At 41.4% G+C, this 23962-nt stretch overlaps 1 protein-coding gene and 1 long non-coding RNA gene across 3 annotated transcripts; one reads left to right on the forward strand and one right to left on the reverse strand.

Annotated features, from left to right (window-relative positions):
- Positions 1–10: 10 nt before the first annotated feature.
- LOC124061683 lies at positions 11–2162 on the reverse strand. Its single transcript, XR_006843791.1, has 2 exons — positions 2031–2162; positions 11–1284 (listed from the first exon to the last, which is right to left on the reverse strand). It is a non-coding gene; the product is annotated as an uncharacterized LOC124061683 (long non-coding RNA).
- Positions 2105–18668, forward strand: ca5a (carbonic anhydrase Va). Of its 2 annotated transcripts, XM_046393814.1 has the most exons (8): positions 2105–2672; positions 6928–6962; positions 7097–7294; positions 8312–8430; positions 10822–10917; positions 11068–11130; positions 12079–12237; positions 15089–18668. In XM_046393814.1, the coding sequence occupies exons 1-8, from the start codon at positions 2629–2631 to the stop codon at positions 15257–15259; spliced, it is 885 nt and encodes a 294-aa protein (XP_046249770.1). In that variant the 5' UTR covers positions 2105–2628; the 3' UTR covers positions 15260–18668. The 2 variants fall into 2 exon arrangements, with proteins under 2 accessions (XP_046249770.1, XP_046249769.1); XM_046393813.1 differs by lacking the exon at positions 6928–6962.
- The last annotated feature ends 5294 nt before the right edge of the window (positions 18669–23962 follow it).

A 23962-nucleotide genomic window follows, 5' to 3' on the forward strand; every position in this document is an offset into this window, starting at 1 on the left:
TTTTTTTGGGGGGGGGGGTCATAATGTTGCTCAGTCGTGTTGTGAAGGGATGGTAACCGACGACGCCAGGAGTGTGCAGCTTGTACTCCAGCCGGGGTGCTTGTCTGTAGTTGCTGGTGATGTCTGCGATTGGGTGGGTAAAGCACAGAGGCACTGATAGAGAGTTTGGCCATGTTGTGCCATGGGGTGTTAGTTTGCTACCTCTTTTCTTGAACTAACATGTTTTGGCTGCAAATGCGTAAACGTGCCCTCCGTAACACCGCCACTGCGTCCAGCTCCTACAGAATCAAAACAAAGTTACTGAGAAGCAGCCATGGGCAGGCACAGTGGCACTAACATGGCTCCCTGTGGAACTGCTCTGTACCCAAAGTGCTCCGGTTCAGCATAAGTGGCTTACGTTCAGGCTGGTAGTTGTTTAAACATGTTGTGGTTGCTTTTTACTAGTATGACTTGGTTCTGTTTGAGCAAAGATGTGGCAGTTTGTTTATACGGTTAAAGACGACCAGACATGGAGTCATTCGTTTTCATACTGCAGAGGTCAAGGTGAAGGCAGTGGAGTCCTGCACTAAAATAACATAAACACCATCGGCACAAAGTGTAGCAGTTGAGCTCCTGCTGCCTTCTCAAGTCTAATCTCTTTCAATGTCCATAATTTCATATTTCATTGTGATCTGATTTGTTGAATGCATATAAGAGCCCTTTGGACCAATTTTGGTGAAGACAATAAACTCAAGTAATGTAGAGCTTCTTGTGTTATCTTGTTTATTTGTCTGTCCTTCCTCTTGGTACAAAGTCCATGTATTAGTGTCTATTATAAAGACCGGAAGAAATAACCCAAACAGATGTTTTGGTTTTTTGTTTTTTTTTTTGTATGTGGCTTTTTGAATTATAAAATATACATGAAAATAAGTGAAGGCTCAGAAAACAAAACAACTACAGCTACTAAAACCCCTCTGTCAGAGTCTATTTTTTGCCAAAGCGTGCCATCATCAGCATGTGATTGTGTTCTTTTAGTTTCCTGGTAAATATTTTCTGTTGGGTTCAGGGATTAAAGTCTGACAGTCATGTGATTAGCTCTGTACAGAATGTGACATTCTTGAGAAGAGTAACTGATGCAACGCTAACAACCCACCAAACACGTACACAGAGACGGCGCTTTGCTGTAAACAGGCTTAAGGAAATGGAATCTGATTGGCAGATACTTAAGTGTTCCCCAGTGGATGATGCAGTCAGGACACAGGATGAATTTGGAAACAAAAATGAATGACACCAAGACATCTGGGGCTGTGGAAAAAGACCAAAAATTTTGAGTTGGCATACAGTAGTAAGAAGGCAAAGCTAGTTTAGTTGTGTAGCGCTTAAACAGGGAATTCAATGTTCTTTATATGCAACATTTCATTAGAAACAATAAAGGAACAAAGGCATAAAATAAGACATACATTAAAGGCCTATCTTATATACTATTATATTATAATAATATAGTAATTATATACTAAGGGGCTATTCTGCTTACGGACTAACTAACTAACTTAAGAATGCAGGACTTGTAATGTATATTTGTCAGATCTCTTATTTCAATAAAAGCAGAGATGCCTTAAAATTTGTATCCATACCATAGGGTTAATGATTTACAGGAAAACAAAAAAAAAGTGCAACTCTTAAAAGAGTATAGCATGTCAAATAATATTGATGAAAAAAACTATAGATCAAACAAATCTTTCATTGTACAGCAGGAGTGGATATCAGTGTAGATTAAATCAGCTACCCTGGTCATAGTTCGTGTGTGTGTGTGTGCATACATATAGAGTCAGCCAAAATAATGTATACACAGATCAGGGAAAGAAAAACATGCATAAATATTTAATATGTATAAGTACTTCTATACATGCAGATACCATATAGTTTGATCATATTACCATAACACTGTGTACTGTTGTACGATGTTTCCCCAGCAGATGGCATTACCCTTTTTTCCTGATGCGTGTATACATTATTTTGGCTGACTGTATATATCATTTAAAATATCCCACCTGTCTGTCATCGATGCATTAAGTCTGTCCTTCATCATCATCGCCTCGCCCCTCAGTGGCGGCCCCTGATTGGTCAGTTTTTACCCCCCTTCTCCACTCGTTCTGCCGAGCTAACAGTTAACTGACAACACCTCTATCTAATCTGTTATCTGGGGTCCGTACTGTCAAGGACGTTATTTAACTGGGTTATTTTGATGCTGTATCTACAGGAGAAACGGATGTTGACTTTTGCGGTCACGGTTTGAACGTGGGTATAGCAAAAGACTGGTCCTTCCCCCGCCCTCAGGCATACGGTACGAGGGCAGCGCCAGAGAAAAGCAGGCAGCCGCGATAGTTTTGTTTTGAGCATACGCTGTACCGAGAGCTTAACTTTTGTGGAGTTAAAAAGACAAAGCTGACTTTTAGCTAAGGGTCAAACAGCGCGACGAGAGACTTTTAAGGGCAGCTAAGCGCCTCGTGTAACCGCTCGTGGTGAAGCTGGTAACGTTAGCGTGATCAATATGGTGACTTTGTCATCCGTAATAAGACCTCTAGCTTCACAGCTTCACCGACGGCTCGTCAGACACGCCAAGAGTCACCGGATAACGCCTGTCAGGAGATGCAACCTCACGGCGTGCTCAAGCAAATATGTGCTGTCGCAGAGTAAGTACTTCGTGTTAAACAGCTGCACGCCATGATTATTGTTTTTCCAGCGTGTCGACACAGCTGCTCATTATCATACAGCTTCAAAGGGGAACATTTTAATCTCGGGCATTACCGCCAGCTGTGACGGTGTGTGTGTGTGTGTGTGTGTGTGTCAGCATTGCAGTGGTTTGGTTTGAGTTCTTATTGTGGGTCACACAGCATCAGTTAATGGTCACTTTTGTTGTCATCTGAAAAACGTGCATGGGGAACGGTGGAAAGCTCGGACGGGACTTTGCTCATCACTGGACCTGGATCAAACACGGCTCTGTTGACTCAGCTGTGTTTGAGACTGGCTTCACGCTCCAGGTTTTCCACGGAAGTATTGATATCCCTGATCACTGCTCCATACAGGGGCCATCTGAAGCCCTTTGACCTATATAGGGTCCGTGTTCGAAGTCGTTATATATGCACAGTGTCAGCGATGTTGTTTTCAGAATCACACTTTTACTATTTTGTTCCTTTTATTGTCTCTATCATATCCATATTACAAAGTTCATCACCCACATGTCCGTGTCTACAGCTTGTAGATCATGTAATAGACATTTCATAAAATGTTAAAATTCGAATAGTACAATAGTAAGATGCACCTGTGCTCATAACAGTAACGTCGCTGCTCCTTTGCATGTTAAACTTTCAGTGTGAGTCAGTTGCCTTGATTGCAATGTGCCCACAGAATATTGGAGACACCCAAGCTTGTCTGACAGGTCGCAACAGCTCCTTCACCACACCCAATAACATAAGCCTTGTCTTGTTTCCCATCTCATGCTAACTACAACCACAGGGTCAACATGCAAGCAAAAAAAATTACAAGTGGATAAATAGTCCAGTCCAGCAGAGGCTTTATTTTCAACCATGATAATAAACAGAGTTCATATTTAACTTTAACAAGCTTGTTGAACTGTCTGTCTGGCACTTTATGAAAGGCTCTTTGGTTTGTCTTTGAAGTAGTCCACTAGAAATGAAGTTTCTTGCCAGTGCATTGGTCAGCCCTGTGATTGTCCTGGTGCCATTTATATTCAGAATGAGGCATTCCTGTTTATAAAATCGGACTTGCAGATAAGTGAGGCAGTCTGTGCTTCCCTGAGGCAGGTCTGCATGTGGCCGTCATTTCTACAGGTGAGGGGAAGAAAGATTGATGACTCATGGTGTGTTTGTTTCCCAGTCGGAAATTTCAGCCAGGACATCCCCTGAAGTCATATTTTAGGCTGGGATTTGATGTGAATAGCTGTATTCAAGATTCATGGTGGGTTTTCGCTAGCAAAGACAAAATTGTTACAAAATTCATTTTATCGAAACTTTATTTTTGTTGAATATTACAGCTCATTACAAAAGGATAACACAAAATCAGTGACTGTTAGGTTTTTGATTAAACTAACAGGAGCTACAAGCTCACAACAACATAACAACCAATACTTCAAATAATGAAAAAATCCTTAAAGTAAAACAACTAAAATAACAAGAGTAATGTTTACTATGTTGTCACTGACCTTTGTGAGTCCAGTGGCTTTAGGGTCAGCATCTAGAAAGGGAATAGTTTAATAAAGCATCATGATGGAATAAAGAACAGAGGGAACTATTTCTTGAACTATTTATAGTCTCATTTCCTACTAGGAAAAATGGAACACAAGTAAGAGTGGACAATATGGCAGAATCGCTAATCACAGTGTATTTACATTTATAATGGTAACAATATATACCATAAGTAAGCAACTTCATGTATTTGGAATTTTAGTACAAACAGATACAGCTGCCTTACATGAGACAATGCTAAAAGCTCAAATCAGTAAAAACAGTAAATGAATGAGTCATTCAAAATGGAAATTTTCCTGCTTTGCTTTTACAGTGTTTTTACAACCCAAATACTGACACATCACATTTCAGCCCTCAACACTCCAGTCCTGTGTTATCCACATTTTCTTTGGTACAAGGGACCAAAAAGTTCAAAAGCACATTATTTCACTCCACTAACATTGGGTGCTACGTGTTGCATATTTTACAACAAGCTGAACAGGGTGCACCTTTTGTTTGATCTGGGACAGGAAAGCTGTCAGATGACCGTACAGACAGGTTTATTCAAGCTTATTTTAAATGAGAATGATTAACTGTGACGTTATTACCCAAACCGTGTTGTAATCATCCATCCCAGTTTACAGATTGACTTCCTGGTTCAACTTTGACCTACTGTACTACTACTGACAGCACAGACAGTACAGACAGTTTTCCTGTACAGCTAAGGATTATTAGCAACTTTTCAGGTGTGCTCACTTTTGTTTTTGCCTTAGATAAACTGGTTTATACGGTATAATCAGGCTAAACTGTTGGTTCTGACTGCTCATGTTTCGTCACTGAAGTGCTGTTGCCACGTCACTGTGATAGGGTCAGTGTTATCATGACTGATGGAAACGATGGACAAATGTACAAAAATGATATCGACATTGTCATAAACTGGTATTAAGTTTTTATTGCTCATTTAAGCCAGTTTACACAAGCACATATTTTTCCCCTTCCTCATTGTGTTATATGATCATACAGATAGTTTCCGTTTTATCTTTCAAGTTATCTGCTCTTCATCTGGATGTGAACACTGTGCAGAAGATCCCAAGTCTTCTGTTACATTCATTTCTAAATCAGTGAACAGGAGTCCTTACGTTCATTTACGTTCAAAGGTAGACATTCAGATCTGTTTCTCAAAAGACTTGTTATTATTAGATACATTTTTATTGTTAATCCATAAGAGACAATAGAAGTTAGTCTTTCTGCGTATTCCTCCCCACAGTTAGGGAAATCATCATAGATGCATTTTTGTGAGTACATTTGATCTGTTACTGTCTGGTCTCTCTATCCTAAGCCATCATACCTCCCAGGATGAAATAGTATGAAAACCAGCTTTCATAAACTAGCAGTCTTGCACTGTGAACGTTTTGTCTGTTTGTTATTTTTTTTAAACTTGTGTTTATGTTGCATGGTAATGCAGCACAGACTTTCCAGTCGGGTTTGCCCTTCCAGGTTGAAAATGGTCTTGCAGGGAGCCGAGTGTAAGAGCGCCGGCTAAGTGACGGGTACAAAAAGAACATCATAAACTCAGAACACTGTAGCGTTCTATGAAAATGGGTGTTGAGTATATGAAATATGTGGAAGTAAATATGAAAAGAAACTAGTCTGTGTTTTTAACAGGTGAATAAGTGGATACTGGTTGAATAAGCTGCGTTAGCATTTTAGGCTTCACGAGTCAGCGTTCAGTGTTTGCTCAAGGACGTTCCACAGAGCAAGTCTTTATTTCTCTGTGTTAACACTGAGGAGGTCATGGTGTCCACACTCGACCATTTGATAATATCTGTCCATGTTTAGCATTTGTGGCTGTCGATGCGGAAGACTTCTCTGCCGTCTCAGAACTCTCCATACACGTTTGTGATTTTCTGATTCAAGACATCTGGCCGTCATGTGACACGTTCAGGAGCACCGACACACCATGAATCAGAACATCACATCTTCCAGTTACCCAGCGAATGAGCATGAACGGCGGCCAACTCCCCCAAGAGGAGCCGCTGAAATCCGATGAAGATGAAGGTCATCTCCCAGTCAGACCTGTTCAGCTCGGATCTCAGTGGAAACTTTAAGCTCCGTGCTGAATGAATGAAGAGGAAAACAAAAGAGCGCACTGCTTTTGTATGCTTTGACAGCAGCACTCGACAGAATTTTTTCCTTTAGATCTTGAGCATGAGAATGAAGAAAAATTACTTTATAGGTGGATGATTAGCAAGTGGATGAATGTGTTTGGTTTTTTGGGGGGATGGGGGGGGGGGTGGATTTCATGAGAATAAGAAGGAAGGAGGTAGGGAAAGTGAGCTGAGTTTTGTGTAATTAGAAGTCAGGTCCTTTGACAGACGTCGGCCAAGCTGGCGGTTTGACCCGCCAAAGGTCCTGGTCTGATTTCCCCCGCTGTGGAGGGGAGCTGGGGGCGAGCCAGGACATTCCGTGTGTCACTTTCTGTACAGCCTGCCCACTTCTCTCTTATTTTGTAATTTCCTTTTAGAAAAAAAGGTAAGAGGACTAGGAGGAAGTACTATTGCTCACTTGCTCCTCTTTCATTCAGTTCCTTCAGACAGCTTGAGAAAGAAAAAGGGTTGAGTGTATCCAGGTCGTACTGACACTGTGTAGTCTTTGAATGATTTTTAAGAGGCATCTTTTTTTGTTTGAAAATGGACTGTCTAAGAATGCATCAGGAAGCAGCTGAGTACAACATGAAAAGTAGGTGTCAGCATTTTTCTTTTTTTTTTCTTTCCATGATGGCAGCAGACACTGAGTTCTGTTTCAGTTTCTCAGACTTTTTTCACTTGGATTTCTTTCCTCTTCTTCTTCTCTTCCTCTCTCCTGTCCTCCAGTGCATCCCATGTGGCAGGGACCCCTCGAGGTACCGGGAGGTGAATGTCAGTCTCCCATCGACATCGTCGTTCGGAAGAGCGTCTTCGACTCGGAGCTGAAGCCTCTGGTCGCCGATTACGACCCGCAGACCTGCCAGCAGATCTGGAACAACGGTTACTCCTTTCTGGTCGAGTATGATGACACCACAGACAAGTCCAGTAAGTACTCTTTCTCATATATACGCTCTGTCTGAAGATGTGTTTAAATCTGCTCAGTCTTACTCTAAGTTGCCCTAAAGAATGTACAAAGTAAAATAATGTAACTTTCCATCTAAGTTCCTCTTTATGAACTGCTAGACTGTGAGAACGTCGGTAGTTTCCCTTTAAATCTGACTGGATTTAAAGGAAATTTCAGCATGGGGTATGCATGTTTTGATCTATGCAAGAGGATTATCCCCTAGTTAACCCCCTGCCCCTTAAAGAGACCGCTGTCTGTAAGAAAATTCACCATCTATGCTACACTTCGAGCAGCAGATAAAACCCACAATTGTCATGTGGCTCTGTGACAGTCATGTGACTCGTGTGTTTGCCTTGACCTCAGAGACTTCTGTATAGCCTATCTTTAAAGCTCTGGTCATTTTGGTATAATTACTGGGCTGCACCAAAACACTATATAAGTTTCCAAACCATCGAATAAACTTTATTTTGGTAAAATTACAAATGTTCAAATGCCGCTGCTTTAAAATAAACTACTTAATGGTTTTAGCACGCTCTCAGTCTTTGTATTATGAGCTTAGTGTGGTGCTGAGGGAACAAAAACAGGTTTATGAAAATGGAAAGTTGAGAACGGTGTTTTATTCCCAGGAAAATAAACAACGAAACAATGGAGTGACCCAGACATGACCACAGGTGCTATGACTCCAGGTTTAGTATGCAGTATCTCCTCTTTATCTGTTAATGCGATTGCCAGAACCAATGAACACCTTGCAGGTGTAATATAATTGCTTCATACGTGACTGTTGTCTCTATACGTCTTCTTGAACGTTTGTAGGGTAGCATTAGTACCTGAACAACCTGTTCGTCAAGAGCCTGTGTGGGATCATCATCTCCTTTTGGAAGAGGAAGCAGATACTAATAAATAGTACAAGATATGATGGAGAATGAGCATTTCATTCTCTTCAAAGGACTGGGAAATGTGATGCACTGATCTGCCTGTCCTTTTACTTTCTGGTGCAGCGCTTAAAGGGGGCCCCCTGCAAGACAAATTCAGACTGTGCCAGTTCCACTTCCACTGGGGTGAGAGCAACGCCTGGGGGTCGGAGCACACGTTGGACAGGAGGCTGTTCCCTGCAGAGGTACTGCGTCTGCTGCAGCAAACACTCTCCTATAGAGGACATGAACTTAAAATAATTCCTGCAGGGACACCAGGGTGGCACATATTTCTGTGATATTGCCATAAATATAGAAGAGACAGAAGAGGAAATTTGCCATGAAAGCAGTAAAAAAAACCCAAAAAAACCCCGAAAAACGACAGGAAGACGGATATGCCTTTCTTTTTAGAATATCAGAAAAATAACATTCACCCTTTGGGAAATATCTGCCTCACAATATTATGAGCATGAACTGGGGGGTTATACAATAACAAGATCACTTTATTGTAGTCCTGTAGAACATCATCAAAATACATCTGGTGCAACTTTTGATACAGTTAAAGGATTTTGAATTTCACTTTTTTATTATGATGTTTATATTGAGGTTTAAGGCTGAATGAAATATGGCCAAAAACTAAACTCCCACGGCATCAAAATGATGTCAATAAATACGAACATTATGTCCAATCCACTAGCTGTCCTGGGAGACGACACTCCTGGGAGTTGTAGTGTGTCTGCACAGCCTGTTGCAGAGGTGGACAAATAAATGGAACAGGCGGACGTATCAGCCGATATTAGCTTATTGCAGATATATCAGTGTCAGTGCACATGTTGACTGACAGTGGTGGAAGAATTTAAATCCTTTACAGAGTATCTATGAGTATTTAAATAATAGTGCAGATTTAAGAATGCAAAAACACTCACAGTACAGTTATATTCCACCACTGTCAGCCGACAAGTAATAACAAATCACGGTGCAAGTTATTATTAAAAAACTTTAACTTCATTACATAGTTTGTCCACCAGATAACACTGATGAGTTGATTTATCAATCGTATTAATAAAGAAAACCTACAAATAAACTTTTAAAATTCGCACTTCCCATTGAAAAATGTTTGTCCAGACCCCACCCACCCACCTGCCCCCCGACACACACAAAGCAGTGTCGTGCTCTGTCACATAGCAACAATGCTGTGCTGAGCAATATGTGAACTGATTTTTGAAGCGACTGTAGAGACTGATGGTGCCGTGCAGCACCTCATTAACCTGTAACAACAGCATCTCCAAATCTTTAGCTTTGCTGCACACACCCTCTGTTGCTGCTTTAAAAGAATCCTGATATGCCTGCTGCTGGAGTAATGGGGCATGTTAAGTACAGAGGCAATGCAGTCACATGTATGGTGTGTGTGTGTGTGTGTGTGTGTGTGTGTGTGTGTGTGTGTTCTCATGTGACCAGACCATTGAGTGAGGAAAAAAATTATGTAGTGCTCAAGAAAGCAAGAGAGACTTCAGTTAATCCTCTGCATTTACTTTCCACATGACCAAATGGTCTCTTCAGGGTTAAAAGGAGAAAGGGAAAGTGGAAGAAAACCAACCTGCACCTGTTTAAACAGTGCAAATGTTGACTTACCTTGTCTACTCGTTTCTTTTCTGTTTGTGTGTCTCCTGTGAAATACTTGGAAACATACTAAGTGTGTTGTATCACTCACATCTTTATCTTGCTGTATGATGTTATGGTCATACAGTCAGTATCGTGTATGCTCCCAGAATCTTTGATCCAGCTGTGGTTCTCCATTTCTTTTTTCTATCTTTGATATAAATCCAAATTCCAACATAGCCACTGTATTTGTGTCCCAGTGGGTGGGATTTGAAACGGGTACAGTTGTCCAGCCTCACGTTTGACCACAGAACGTCTGTTTTCATGTTGTTCCATTAACTTCAGCACAGTTATGTAACAACAGGTTCCATTGACTCTGTGTGTGTGTGTGTGTGTGTGTGTGTGTGTGTGTGTGTGTGTCCGCGTCCGCGTCCGCGTGTGTCCTCTGCCAAGCCCTTGTTAGTGGTGTTGGGAATGTGTTCATGTCATTGTTCGCATCACTCAGCAGTCTTTGTGTGTATGTCAATGTGTGTGAGTTCACACATAGAGGATCATGTTACAGTCCTGACTAACAACTTTTTGTCCACGTGTATTTTCAAACCAGCGACGATGTGCAAATGATTAGAGCTGTTGCATTGTCCCTTCTTGGGACAATGACTTGAATGTGTATTTTCAGTTGTTTTTTCACCCCCAGTTGACTTTCACTGTTGTTGATACTTGAATATGCACACCTGTTGCTCCTCATTTAAATAATATCCTAATATGGAGTTATCACTTTCTTTCACACATCACAGTGAATTCATAATTAGCCTGTCACAACAATGAACTATTATTCTGAAAAGACAAATAACACAAGAAGTTAATGGGTCATTTGGAGGACAGAGTGAGTGGGCGGGCCTGGGATTAGGGCACAGGGGTTCAAAAGATCAAGGTTATGGTTTATAGTCACACATACACACACACATAGATTCACGATGTATGTGTGTGTGTGTTTTCAGCTCCATTTGGTCCACTGGAACTCTGACAAGTACAGTTTGTTTGAGGAGGCAGTGATTGAGGACAACGGACTGGCTGTGATTGGAGTCTTTCTTAAGGTATTCAACACACCCTTCAGTGATGACGTCTTTCAGTCTATCTCGTTGCACACTGGTGCTGTAGACATGCTGCTAATGCTGTGTGCATTAAATAGTGTGTGCAGCCTTACACGTAACTGTAATCTGGATTAATGTCTAATGCTTATGTAGGTGGGAAAGAGACATGAGGGGCTCCAGAAACTGGTAGACGCCCTGCCTGCTATCAGACATAAGGTGAGTGCATGTGTGCACACACACACACGTGCGCACGCACACGCTCACACATCACATTTTTGCTTTTTTTCAGATTAAATGCTGAACTCTGAAAGGTGCCCTTCAGTCAGGCAACCAGATATATTGACCCTTACAAAGTCCATTTCAGATCTTGGTTTGAGTGGATACATCCCTCAGCAGAAGGTAGATACTGACACCCTCTAGTGGTTCAGTAGAGCAATTACAGGACTGTTCTCTTAAAGAAATGAGAATGTAAAGTACTTAGTCCTTTTTCTGTAGTTTCTTCTCCTTAATGTTTAAGTCCCAGCAACTAAGCTGATGTAAAAATAAAAATGTATAATGCACATTACACATTTCAGTGCTAAATCAATGCACAGCCTTTTGCCTGTTACCAGTAGTTACATGAATATAGTCCTTAATGGGGAAAAAAGCTATGATATATTCTGACATGAAAATATGTTTATACATTCTTACATGCTAGTAGCTGTACATCTGTAGGGTGAGTGACTGGAGGTCATAGTTTGCCCTTCTGTTACAACATTGCCACTACACCTCTTATCATTAATGATGTCTGATAAAGTTTGTGTTTGTTCAACGAGACAAAATGTCACAGTTGTAAAACCCTCATTGTGTAATAATTGCTGTGTTGGATAATGATAGTTGTAGTATTAAAATGGTGGGGTTTTCTCAAACTTTTTCATGTCTTGGACCCCTGAATTGACACTAATTAGTCCACATTCCCCCTTTTGCTTTTAGATGTTTTATTACAGAAAGTGTGAAGAAGTTATTCACCTTTTTGTTAGGGACCCATTTGAACCCCCCTGAAGGACTCCACTTTGAGAACAACTGATTTCTTGTCTCTGGCCTTTAACGTCCAAAATAATTCAACAGGCAACATAAATGACCTTGTGGTTTTTTTTTTCCCTGTGTGTTTCTGGTCGTCTGTAGGACAGTGTCGTAGAGTTTACCAGGTTTGACCCCGCCTGTCTGTTACCCGCCAACACTGATGAATACTGGACGTACCACGGCTCTCTGACAACACCCCCTCTGACAGAGTCCGTCACCTGGATCGTTATGAAGCAGCCCATAGAAGTCAGCCATGATCAGGTGTTGTGTGTGTGTGTGTGTGTGTGTGCGTGTTCTTTCTTCACACAGGTCATTGTCAAGCTTTATAATTTGACTTTAGTGTTCATTATATTTTCATATTGAGCTCTATCCTTAATTTAATCAGGCTGCATTTTATTGGTTTACTCCAGCTTAAAGCTTTGATAATCAATATTAGGGGTGTGAGTGTCATGATTTGGTTCAATTCTGATTTTTGGGTCAGAATAAGTTGTCAATTCCAAACTGTTCTTGACTCAGCAAACAGAAAAGGGGGCACTATTTTCATACTCTTTGTCCAGTCCAGTGAAATACAATATTAAACACAGCTGGCAATGAAGATAAGTGAGCAGCAGTGTTTTCCTTCTGAAAAGGTAACTGCATTAGTTAATTAATGAGTTCATTTGTCGTGCATGTATGTGAATGACAAGCTGCACTGTTAGCTTGAAGGAAAGACATCGTTGTCCAAGATGCTGAGCTGATGCAGAAACCGACTGAGTGTCGTGCTGTTTTCTTTAACCCGGTTTAAAACCTCCCACACACAAGCTAAAGTCGCAGAAACCACAAAGGCCGACTCGTGTATCACCTCACCTCACCTCACTTCACCTCAATTCAACCGTGTCAGGACCAAGAATTTGCACTTAAAATCACCACAGAGACTACAACCGACCCGCATGTTGTGCACTTACTGAGGAAGGAGATGGTGCTCAGTGGCAGCAGTCTGTAGTCACCAGTTAAGAAGGGAAACTGGAAGACTGATGGTTTCAGTTGGTCTTCTGTTGCTTTATTCAAGGTGACTATGTTGTTATGAAAATATTAGCGATAGATCATAGATAGAATGATAGATTTAAAAAAAAAATGATTAAAGCCTTCTGTCACCTTTAGATTTTAGTTGTTTGCTTGCTTTCCTCATTCCTGTTTACCTTCTTGTTCGCTGATTGCCCAGTGCTTCTCAAATAGTGGGGCGCGCCCCCCTGGGGGGGCGCGGTGCGATGCCAGGGGGGGCGCGTGTGACCCTGGGGAACATGCTTTTTTTGCCGTACTAGAATAAAGTGTAATTGCACATCCACTACAGTAGTTGGCAGTGGCGCTCTCATTGTCAGAGTGTGCGCAGGGAGTATTAGCTCTATGGTGTAGCGGCTTTTTTGCACCGAGCAGGCGATATGAAGTGCAGTAAACGAACCTTTAAGAGACAACATGAAGACATTTTTAACAGGGATGAGAAGAAAGGCGGAGAGAGACGAAGATAATGAGACAAAAGTAACTCACCCGAAAGCTAAGACGAGGAAATATGACGAAGCATATGTAGCGCTTGGCTTCACTGTGACTACAGTGGGAGACGACAGACCGGTGTGTTTACTGTCTAAAAATGTTGGCAGCGGACAGCATGAAGCCAAATAAATTAAGGCGCCACTTGAAGACATTACATCCCAATCATGCTGATAAGCCGCTGGAGATTTTTCAGCCAAAACGTGCCGAATATTGCCAACAATCATCCCGCTTTGTGAATGCTACTTCAGTAAACCAGCGAGAATTGTTAGCATCCTATTATTACATATTATTAAATATTATTACATATTATTATTACTATTATTTATAGTCGCGGCGGAGAGGTGGGGGGGGGGGGGGGCGCGAATTGTTTTCTACTTGCTGGGGGGGGGCGCAACAGAAAATAATTGAGAAGCACTGGCTTAGCCGAACAGCTAGTCAGTGTTTTCTCTTGCCAACAGATTCTGCTGCCGATTCAATCTGTATTCAGTCCGCAAAAATAACGCCAACAAGCCGTGGCTTGTGCCAGACAGCGGAAGACACAATGCAAAAACTAGGGCCACAGATACTGCCAGCTCAGATTTGGCAGACAGTCAGCAGTCAGCTTGGTGTGTCAGGGCCGTTAGTTGTTAAAGGCTGCAACATGTGATGGTTAGCTGGTCTCATTTGATGATGTTAGAAGTATATACAAATTGTAATTAATTGTTTGTAAATGCCACCTTTTGTTGAGATGCATTACAAGATAACTCTTGTAATGTGCTGTGGACTGTCTGGGTGCTGCACTGCCTTTGCAATTGAGTTCTGCCATCTTCAATATCACATTATTAAGTAACATTTAGAAAATGGCTCTTTGACATTTGTGAATGGAGTGTGAATCTCCACAGATGAGAAATTATTCTTTTATTTTCACCCTCACCTAATCAATGTATTTATTATGTTAACAGTGGATCAAAAGACTATGTTGAAGGTGGTGCAGCTCTGTGGGACTCCTCGTTCCTCAGCCTTGTTTTCAGATGCAGCAGGGAGCTGCTTTACTACAGGAGATAAATAAGCGTAGTGACTACATATAATGGAGCATTTAAAAAATACATGTTTCTCTCAAAAGTTGGTGGAGACCAAAACTGAGATTAGTGAGTGTCATTACTGAAGTCCAAATGGTGACCTCTCTCTGCTGAAGGTGTTAATAGGGACCTGCTTGTAACACACTCACCATTACATATTTTAAGGATCATATCCAATGTTTTCCCCAAACATGCAGCTTTAGGCTGAGCTGAACTCTGGACCAACCACCAGAGAGCTCCAGTTCCCCTTCAGAGTAAAACTCTGCCCTTCCTTTTCAGTTGTTTATTTTTTTTTCCAGCTACGTTGTTGGTTGGCCACATTACAACAATCTGACTATCCAGTTTTTCGAGGTGTGTTCAACTATTTTAACAATAAAGGCAGTAGAACTGAGCTGAACTTGCACGACTGGATTTGTTACCAATTAGTATTAAACAGAGGATGAGTGAATAGGTGTGTGAACATATTTGCATAAACCCGTTTAAGACTCGATATCCCTTTTCCTGACTTTCTCTTTTGCCCACTGTAGCTCGCGGTCTTCCGCAGCCTTCTGTTCACCTCAGCTGAGGAAGAAGTGCAGAAGAGCATGGTGAACAACTTCCGCGTGCAGCAGCCCCTCTGCGGTCGCACCGTCCGCTCTTCCTTTTCTCCCTTTCTACAAGAAATGCCATCGGCTGAAGACAACAAGCACGCCCACTAACTCTCCTGCTCCCAGCACACACATCCTGTCACACAGTAACACACACAGCGACCACCGTTACACACACGGGCCGTATCAAAATCAGCTGTCCAGACTCTGCTTTCTATTCGCTCTGACACGACAAAATGTGTCTCAGCAACATTTGAAGCAGGAAACAAGTATGACAAAGTTTTCTCAGAGTAACTTCATTGACCATAAACTGTTTCACATGGAGGGTGTAGGGAAACTTTTATTTCTGAGATTTTAATTTCCTAAAGTTTTTTCCTTTGGTTTGACAGCCAATGACAAATAAGGGATGGTTGCCATGGGGAAAATATGTAGTTTTATTGATTTTTATTAACATGAATCATATTTATTATACGTTTACCGTCCTTCAAGTTACTGTACGTGAGTATTCAACAGCACTAGCCTCAGTCTGTAATACAGCAGAGTCTGCTCTGATGTTTATCCATATAAGGAGGCTGGAGTCGCTGCTAGTTTACAGCAGAAAGCTATCATATCATCAAAGATTTTGTACCACATTTGTCACTTTTTAAAATCCTGTATGGTGTGTTGTTGGGTTTAACCTTGATTTTATCATTCATGCATTAATAAGATGGACAGAATGCACATTTCCTTCATCTGTTACAAAGAGATTATACTTTATACAGTACATCAGAAACTTTTAGTTTAATGCAGTATGTGACTTTCAAACATCCAGCACATACAGCAGAGTTTTAAAGGAACTCTGAGCTTTGGTTCTTTTTCGTCAAACTATTAAATATGATAACGCACAAACTAACTTGCCATGTTACCGTAGCACATATACAGAATGCATTTAGAAAATATTCTAATTAAAATAAGCAGTTCTCTTCCATAACTTCAAGTACTAAAAATACCACAACTACAGTGCCTTAAATGTTCTCTGTGTGAATCACTGCAGTTGGCAGAGTTTCCATGAAGCTCTGGTTCAAGTGCTGCAGTTAGACATGTGCTCACAGTAGCAGTCAAGGCTCAGGTGACATTTACGGTGATCTTCACCTCATTTATCTTCTTTTTTGGGATGGAGTGAAAAGTGAAATGGAATCAGCATCAGCTTCCTTAACATACGACTGTGCTTCAGTCAGTAAGCAACACGGGAGGTTAAGTTACTTTCCTGTTCCTCCTTCAGTTATTCATTTTTGGGGTTGAAGATTAATCACGTGATTAAACAAGTTATAGTGTTTTGGGCTGGGAAAGGACTTAAAGACTTACACATATTGTTGTAGTGTAATGTAGAGCCTCTGCACTGATCTATACTGTTGCTTTACTTTGTTACTGTCATTATGAAGTGGGACCAACCGACTACGCAGACAGATATGTCCATATTGAAATTCATTATAGAGAGTTACATCTTGTGTAGGATCTGTTCTGTTCACTTCTCTAACTCAGTCCAATCTTTCTTTGGTCTTTCTGAAAAATGAAGCATGTTTCTGAGGTTTACTTTCCATATTCCAGGACAGAATCGTTAAACTGCGATTATGCTGTGACCACAGAAAAAAACTACAGCTCCCATGGAAGAAAACTACAAACACGGTCTCTGTTGTCACTCAAACAGTTGAGCTGAGTTAGTCTGAGCTAGTGGTGCCTTGCCTCTTTGGCTGAGCAGTGATGATTAGCTCTTAAAGTTGTGGGGCTAATGGGGAACCGTGTTCATTAAGGCCATTTAAACCCAAAGATGCCGTAAGAACCCAGACCCCTGTTTTCTTTATAGGAAAATTGTGGGGGATATAAAACAGATAAAATGAACTAATTCTGAAGTTAAGAAAAAGTACCTCCTAGTGTCCAAGATCTGGATTGTTACATATGTTACATTGGGTGTTTATAGTAAATCATTATTGTGTCACTGTTGGTTCTTATGGGTGAGTTAAACAAAAATATTAATGGCAATTCTGGAACAGAACCTGGAAGATTCAGTTTGACTTCGGCTCTCTGTTTGAGTTATGGCACACTAGATGTTCTTTATCCAGAGCTTCAAAAGCTTCACACTAAAGTAAATCAGAAACTTCTCTGTGTTTTTTGACATGATCCAACAAGCAGACACCATTGACGAAGAGGATTAAGTATTTAAGGGGGAACATATGCAACCTTGCATCATCTAAACAAGTCTGACAGCCCGCCTGCTTTGCCTCGTGTCCAACAGTCGTGATGCATGGTGATATCTTACTGTGCAGCAGAATTAGAAAATAAAGAGAGAGAGAGGATTGAGGAAAAGCTGGGCGGGAGAGATGGTAGGGACGATGGAAAGTTATCGCAAGGTTCTGATTTTGGCTCACAGCATTAAATGAGCAGTTAAGTGTCTCAGATGTGTCTGATTTCAGAACAGGAAACTGTAATTGCACTACAGAGCAGAAAACCACATTACACTTCTAACGCTCACATGTGAGTTTACTCCACTGACATTACATTTGAGTTGAGGCAGGGGGTGAGAGGTCACGGTTGTGTGCATAATCCCTGGGTAACAATGCAACTGTCCAAGAATTCCCGCCCCTCAAGCACACACGCTCACGTCCTCCATCAGCTCCCCAGTTGAGGCCCAGCGTGAGGCCACATGCTAACAGGGTATGTACTGAAAGGTTCTGACACTATGTGATGTTAACTCATAGCGAAAGCTGCTGATTTGCTCGACGCTGAAGGAGTGTGCTTTGGTGTGGAATTTTGTGTCACGCGTTAATAAGACCTTTAGGAATGTTGTATGGTTACCTTTACTTGCTTTGCAAATGATGCTGTATAGAATCTGTTTTCATTGTGTTATACTAACAGGGAGACAAGGGACCCATTACTGCCTTCATCTTGTACGGCTGTATTTTATTGATGTATTTGAATTGTGCACCATGAACTGCCTCCATGTTTCATGACATTTTTCACATATGAAGTTACAATTTCATGCTTTTTTTTTCATTTTTTAACTTTCAGATTGTCATTTCTCTACATGGGTTTTTCCTGCCAAAAATCTTATTTTAAGTGTCTGCCTTTTTCAACAGTACAATGCTGTCACCATGCTGTATTTCCTTCATGATGATTTCACTCTTGATACATCTTCGACTGCCTCCTGTAGCTCAGTGTTTTTCGTGTTATAGCAGGTGTATGTTGTGTCATGTGTATGCTGTACACTCTATGCAGTACATATTTTAGCTGTTTATTTGTGCAGTGGGCAGTAAGCATTCCTGCCCAGCGGGGCTAAACTGGGCCCCTGTCCCCTCCCAGTATGCTAGGCTCCACCTGAATGGCTCTTTATAGGCCCCTGAGCAGCTGTGCACTCAGGAAGTGTTTTGCTCCTCAGGGAGAAATGTTGAAAACCGCCCTGCAGTGTCACATGATGCACATGTAAAGGTGAAACTGACATATTACTAAATGATGTATAACAATAAAGTACTGCGTGACATAAGAAGGATGTCTCTATATCTCTGTGTCTTGTATTTGTGTCCCCATGACAGAAGTAGAGGTAAGAGTAGAGGCTTTTTATATCATCTGTTTAAACTTAACAACCAAACACCAAATTGAAGTTTGAAATCTTCAAAGGTGCTCCTATACAAACTCTAACTAATGTATACATCCCCACTGTTCCTCCTGCAGACCAGCCTAACCCAGCTGCTCTCCAAGTGTGATCCAGGGCAGGAACATGTTTGAATAAAAACTGTTGGGCATTGCTTCTCTGTCTCAACCCCCCACCCCATCCCCACTGATACCTTTGAAGCCCCCTGACACAGAGAGGGGATGTTTGGTGATCCCCACCCAGTCGCCTGTGGTCCTGAGGGTGGGTTGTTTACACTCTTTTATACATTATTACCACGGCTGGGTGTGATTTGGGGCTCTGCCTGATTCAAACTGAAGAACTGGCAATTGAAGCTGACCTCTGGAGGTGTTTATTGTGCTTGGCTGCAGAGGAGAGGACCTTGAGTCTATAGGGACACACAGTCGGTCTTTGCTGGGCTTCCCCTGATTGTATAAATGGACAGACTGACTGGAGACCCCAAAGCTTTGAACTGTACACTGTAGGATTCTAGGCATGTGTGTCCTTGTAGTAACACCCTGATTCCCAAAAAGCCGGGACTGACAAACAGAATGTATTCTCAACTGAAAGCTGCAAAGCTTTATCTCATTAACCTAATTGGCTTTTGTAGATATCTTAGCATATTGTGTAAAGACGGGCTGCACAACAGGCTAGACTTGTTAATCAGAGTGTACTGTCGTGGTATGTGTTGTGGGGCAGCTCTGCTGGCTGTTTTACAAACCAACCTCAGGCAAAACACAGACACAAGCAGAACTACAGTCTCTATGTTTTGACTCAGACTAATGGAAGAAGAATAGATAGATAGATAACCCTAACATAACGGAATTTGGTTTGGCAACAGTTCACTGAAAAGCATATAAAAATATGTATAAAAACAAGACTATTAAGAGTCATAATCATTTACTTTTAGGAGAGTTAGTGTTTCCCATTAGTCAACACTCTGATTGCTGTGCTGACTCTTAGCATGCTGTAATAGAATTTTGAGGGCTAAACTGGCATTTAAAGTAGTAAATGGTTCCCTGGTGTTATGCAGAGCTGGAAAACCTTGATAACTGGCTGTAAATATACAATACAATACAGTTAACCAGTCAATTAGAAATTGTTCCTTTTATGCTGTAGTGGCCTTGTTCCCAACGATGCAGAAAGATGAAAAAAAGAAGATGAAGATGGCAGGTTCTAATTAGAGACCTCGTCTTCCTGCTGCCCTTGTGTTCTCTGAGGGGAATGGTTTATAGATCAACAACCCACCAACCCCTCCAGTTCTCCATACAGGCTATGATATAAACAGGAACATACAATCAGAGGCCCCTTTTCCTTTTGAACTCCAAGGTAGTTGCTCTTCCTCCTCTTCTTTGTCCTTTTTCACTCATCTTTGTCCTCTACAGCCCTTCGGATGTATTTGTTTGGTGCTTCAGATATTCCAGACAAAGGACTTCCATCCACATGATCTCTGTTTTCACTATAATGCTCAGTCTAGAGTGGTACTGTATGAATACATTTGTGAGTGCACCTTATGCCGCAATATCATATTTATTCAGGCTGTACTATATTTCACAATACAGGCTGCACTGTTAGTAGTAACTCCTGATGTCTCCTGATGGAGACATTAAGGTCCCCAGCTGGACATGAAACACCAGTGCTGCAGCTTATTGTCAGTGCTAAGCCATCAGGGTTATTTAAAAGTACCTGTAAATGTAGTTCAGAAGCCAAAACAGCCATAAGTGCAATTATTTTTAATGCAGTTATCTCAGGACAACATAGCTCATTTTTTGTGATTATGTATCTTGTCATATTGAGAAAACAGCAAAGAGTGGAAGCTGTTACAGTTGCAAAGGAGGGGACCGACTCCATGTTAGTGTCCATGTGTTTAGAATGCAATGTCATTAAAGTCCCCGTTTGTGTGATGGTCAGATGTCCCAATACTTTTGTCTATATAGTGTGTCTGTCTCTCTCTAGCAGGTAAGAGCTAGTAACTCTGTCTGTGTGCTGTTCGGCTCTGGGCAGGTGGGTTTATTCGGGTTTTTGATTTTACTGAGAAAAGGCATGGAAAACTAGATTTACAAAAACAAAAGCTTTATTCTCAGCAGCACCGGAATCATCTTTCATAAAAAACAGTACCTACACTATGACAGGTGTAGGAGATGCTACTGTTTCCACCTGGGCATCTACCTGTGAGCAGTGCTGAAAAGGCTTCACGCAGCCCGGTTTGGACAGTGTTGAATGGGTGGATGGTCAGCCTACGTCCACATTCCCTGGGAGAGAAGCTGGAAACAGTGGATGTTACTACAGCTGCCAGGACAGGAACTATCCCACGCCCACTCCACAGAGTCACGTTCTCTTCAAACATTTTCTCATCAGTGCAAAACTCTTTCTCATATCTGCAACTCTGTGCTCTTTGGTTTAAAAAAAAAAAAAAAAAAAAAGAAATCCGTCCATTGATGTGGGGGTTTAGGAATTTGTTTTCATGAGCATAATGTGTCGTCAGTACTGAACAAAGTCAAACTGACAAGAAGCAGCACTGTTAAAGGTGTCGTGTGAAGAATTCTGCCATGAATAAATTCTTATCACATTCATTATGAGACATTAGCCCCATAGAGGACCAGTTCTGAGAGCAGATCTCAGCGTGCCAGTGGGTCAGACTCTGTCATAAGCCTGCTGGATTTTTATGGTCTGGTGCTCCCACAATGATGCTAGTCGTCTTCCAAAAGTTATAGTAATGAAAGAGATTGATGGGAAAAGATTTGCGTAATGTTACTCCGCAAACCAGGACTGGTGCGTGTGTAATTGGTGTAAAACTGACACATGGTATTACTCAAGATCATTCACATGCCTTGTTGTGAGCATTTTGGGAAAATATGTATTTTTGATTTTGGGTTTAAACGGCAAACATCCACATGTCCGTGTCTGAGAACTATAAACGTTATTTCTATGCTCTGCTGTTTTTGATAATATATTTTTTTTATATAATATATTTTGCAGTCGGCCTCTCTCTTACAGACACACACACACACACACAAACTGCTACATTCGTTTGCATGTCTCTTGGGGGCCTGTGGCAGCTCTTGTAAAAGAGACAGACAGACAGACAGACATGGATTATGGTATATTTGTGTCTCCTGGTCTGTGGATGGACCTGAGATGAAGGTCCTGCATTCTTTGGGCTTTGTGCAGACAGACAGAGACAATACCACCTTTAGGCTGGATTTGGCCAATAAATGTTGTCCTGTTGGTCCACGCAAAGGAAATTGTCTGCTTGTTGTGTGTGTGTGTGTGTCAGTGGATGTGTTTGTATATATCAGAAGTATTAAGAACATGGCTCAGACTTGTGTGTTTGTCTTTCATAGTCCACCTCTGCAGAGCCATCAGTCTATTCTACATTCATGTATATGAATGCTGTGTATGTGTGGGTGAGACAGGTGGTACTTCTTCTTTTAGAAACCTTAGGGTCCGTGGTGGTTATATAATGTTTGGCGTTTGTGTTTGTCTGTCGTTGAGCTTGTGGGACTGGCACAAAGATGGTTCTAGAGTCAGCTGTCAGAGTCAAATTGCAGCGAATGCATTGCCTGGCATGTGTTCATCCTGGACGTACATCTGGTACATTCTTTTAATATCATTCAGAACACTGACCCCAGTCACCCACTGCTCTCACATGACCAACACCAAAAGGTCCAATCCACCAGCTCCTCGTCTCAAAGTAAAATCTGAAGCACTGGATGCCAGAAAAAAAAACCCTCAGAATTTTGTTAATTACTCTGCCACTCCTTGGGGAAGAATGTGGCCTGACATAAATATCATTATTACCAGTGTTGAGGAGTACCGTGACAAGTAGTAGCATTACGAATTTTACTACATTATCCCATAGCAGTAGTAGTGGTGGTGGTGGTGGTGGTGGTGGTTGTAGCAGTGTCACTGTTGTCTCAGGAGAGCAGCAGCGTTTGTGAAGTTCAAACACAGGGGAGTGTTCTGCTGCGGTCTGAAATCAAAATCAAACTGCTAAGGACCTGTAGCTGACAGAAGCACGCCCGTATGACGGTGACATGACTCACCAGCCTTTTGGCTGACGCCTACGACGTCCTCGAGTATGAACATGCAAGCTTCAGGGAATCGGGATGTGTGAGGTTTGCACTTTCTCTTTGTTTCTGTCCTTTAGTTACAAGTCGTGCAGACTGGATGAACTGGTGACCCAGTTTACCTGTAGGCAGGAGTGTGAACACACCTGGCTGTCCTGTCCAGTGTCCTCTAACTTAGAGAATGCAGAAATATGCTGTCCAAGAATGGAATAAGTGGAATAAGTTTTTTTCTTTGTGTTTTATCTTGTGTGTGTTTGTCCTTAAGGGGCACCGTAGAACTGTGTTTCTCTATTTTTTAATTTTTTTTTTACTTTTTAAAAACTGATGTTTTTGTGACAGCTGTGGTGGGTGGCATTATGTTTTCACGTTGTCCATTCATCCCATTCTTGATATCTCAGTAACACCTTGGGGAAACATCTTAAAATCTGGGAGAAATGTTCACTTTGACTGAGTAATGAACTGATTAAATTTAGTGGTCAAAGGTCACTTTGAGCTCACAAAACATGTTTTGGTCATAACTCCAAAATTCATGCACATATCTAATTAGATAAATGATGAAGTGATGGCATTTTATATCCCAAAGGTCAGAGGTCAACTTCACTGTGACATCATAATGTTTTCTGTCCATAATTCACCACCATGACTCAGGAACAGAAGGGCAGATTGTGACCGTATTTCACATTTGGTTACATACTGAATTGGTGACTCTAATCTTGGGTGTCAACCTTCAAACTGTGCTGACTGAACAGATCTGCTTCAGACATGTCAACGCGGCGACATCTTTCATCTTGCCAAGAACTACGTTTATTCTCTTTTGTTATATTCCTCAAAAGTCTTCAGTGCATACAGTATATTAGAACTAAATAAATGAGTGTGAACAGACATGGATGTAGACTGTAACTTGACTGGCACACTTGCTCCAGTGTTGTATTACTGGTATTTCCTTGGTATTTTTTTTTCCTTGATATTTTTTTATGATTATAAAGGTCAGCTTTTTGTGTGATTAGAAACCAATGTGTATCTGCACACATATTCTTAAACTCTCAAACTGACATAGTTTTCCATTAGTCTTAAAATAACATCAGCAGAAAATACTTCCTG

The sequence above is a fragment of the Scatophagus argus genome, chromosome 7 (assembly GCF_020382885.2).
Source record: "Scatophagus argus isolate fScaArg1 chromosome 7, fScaArg1.pri, whole genome shotgun sequence".
NCBI lineage: Eukaryota > Metazoa > Chordata > Actinopteri > Scatophagidae > Scatophagus > Scatophagus argus.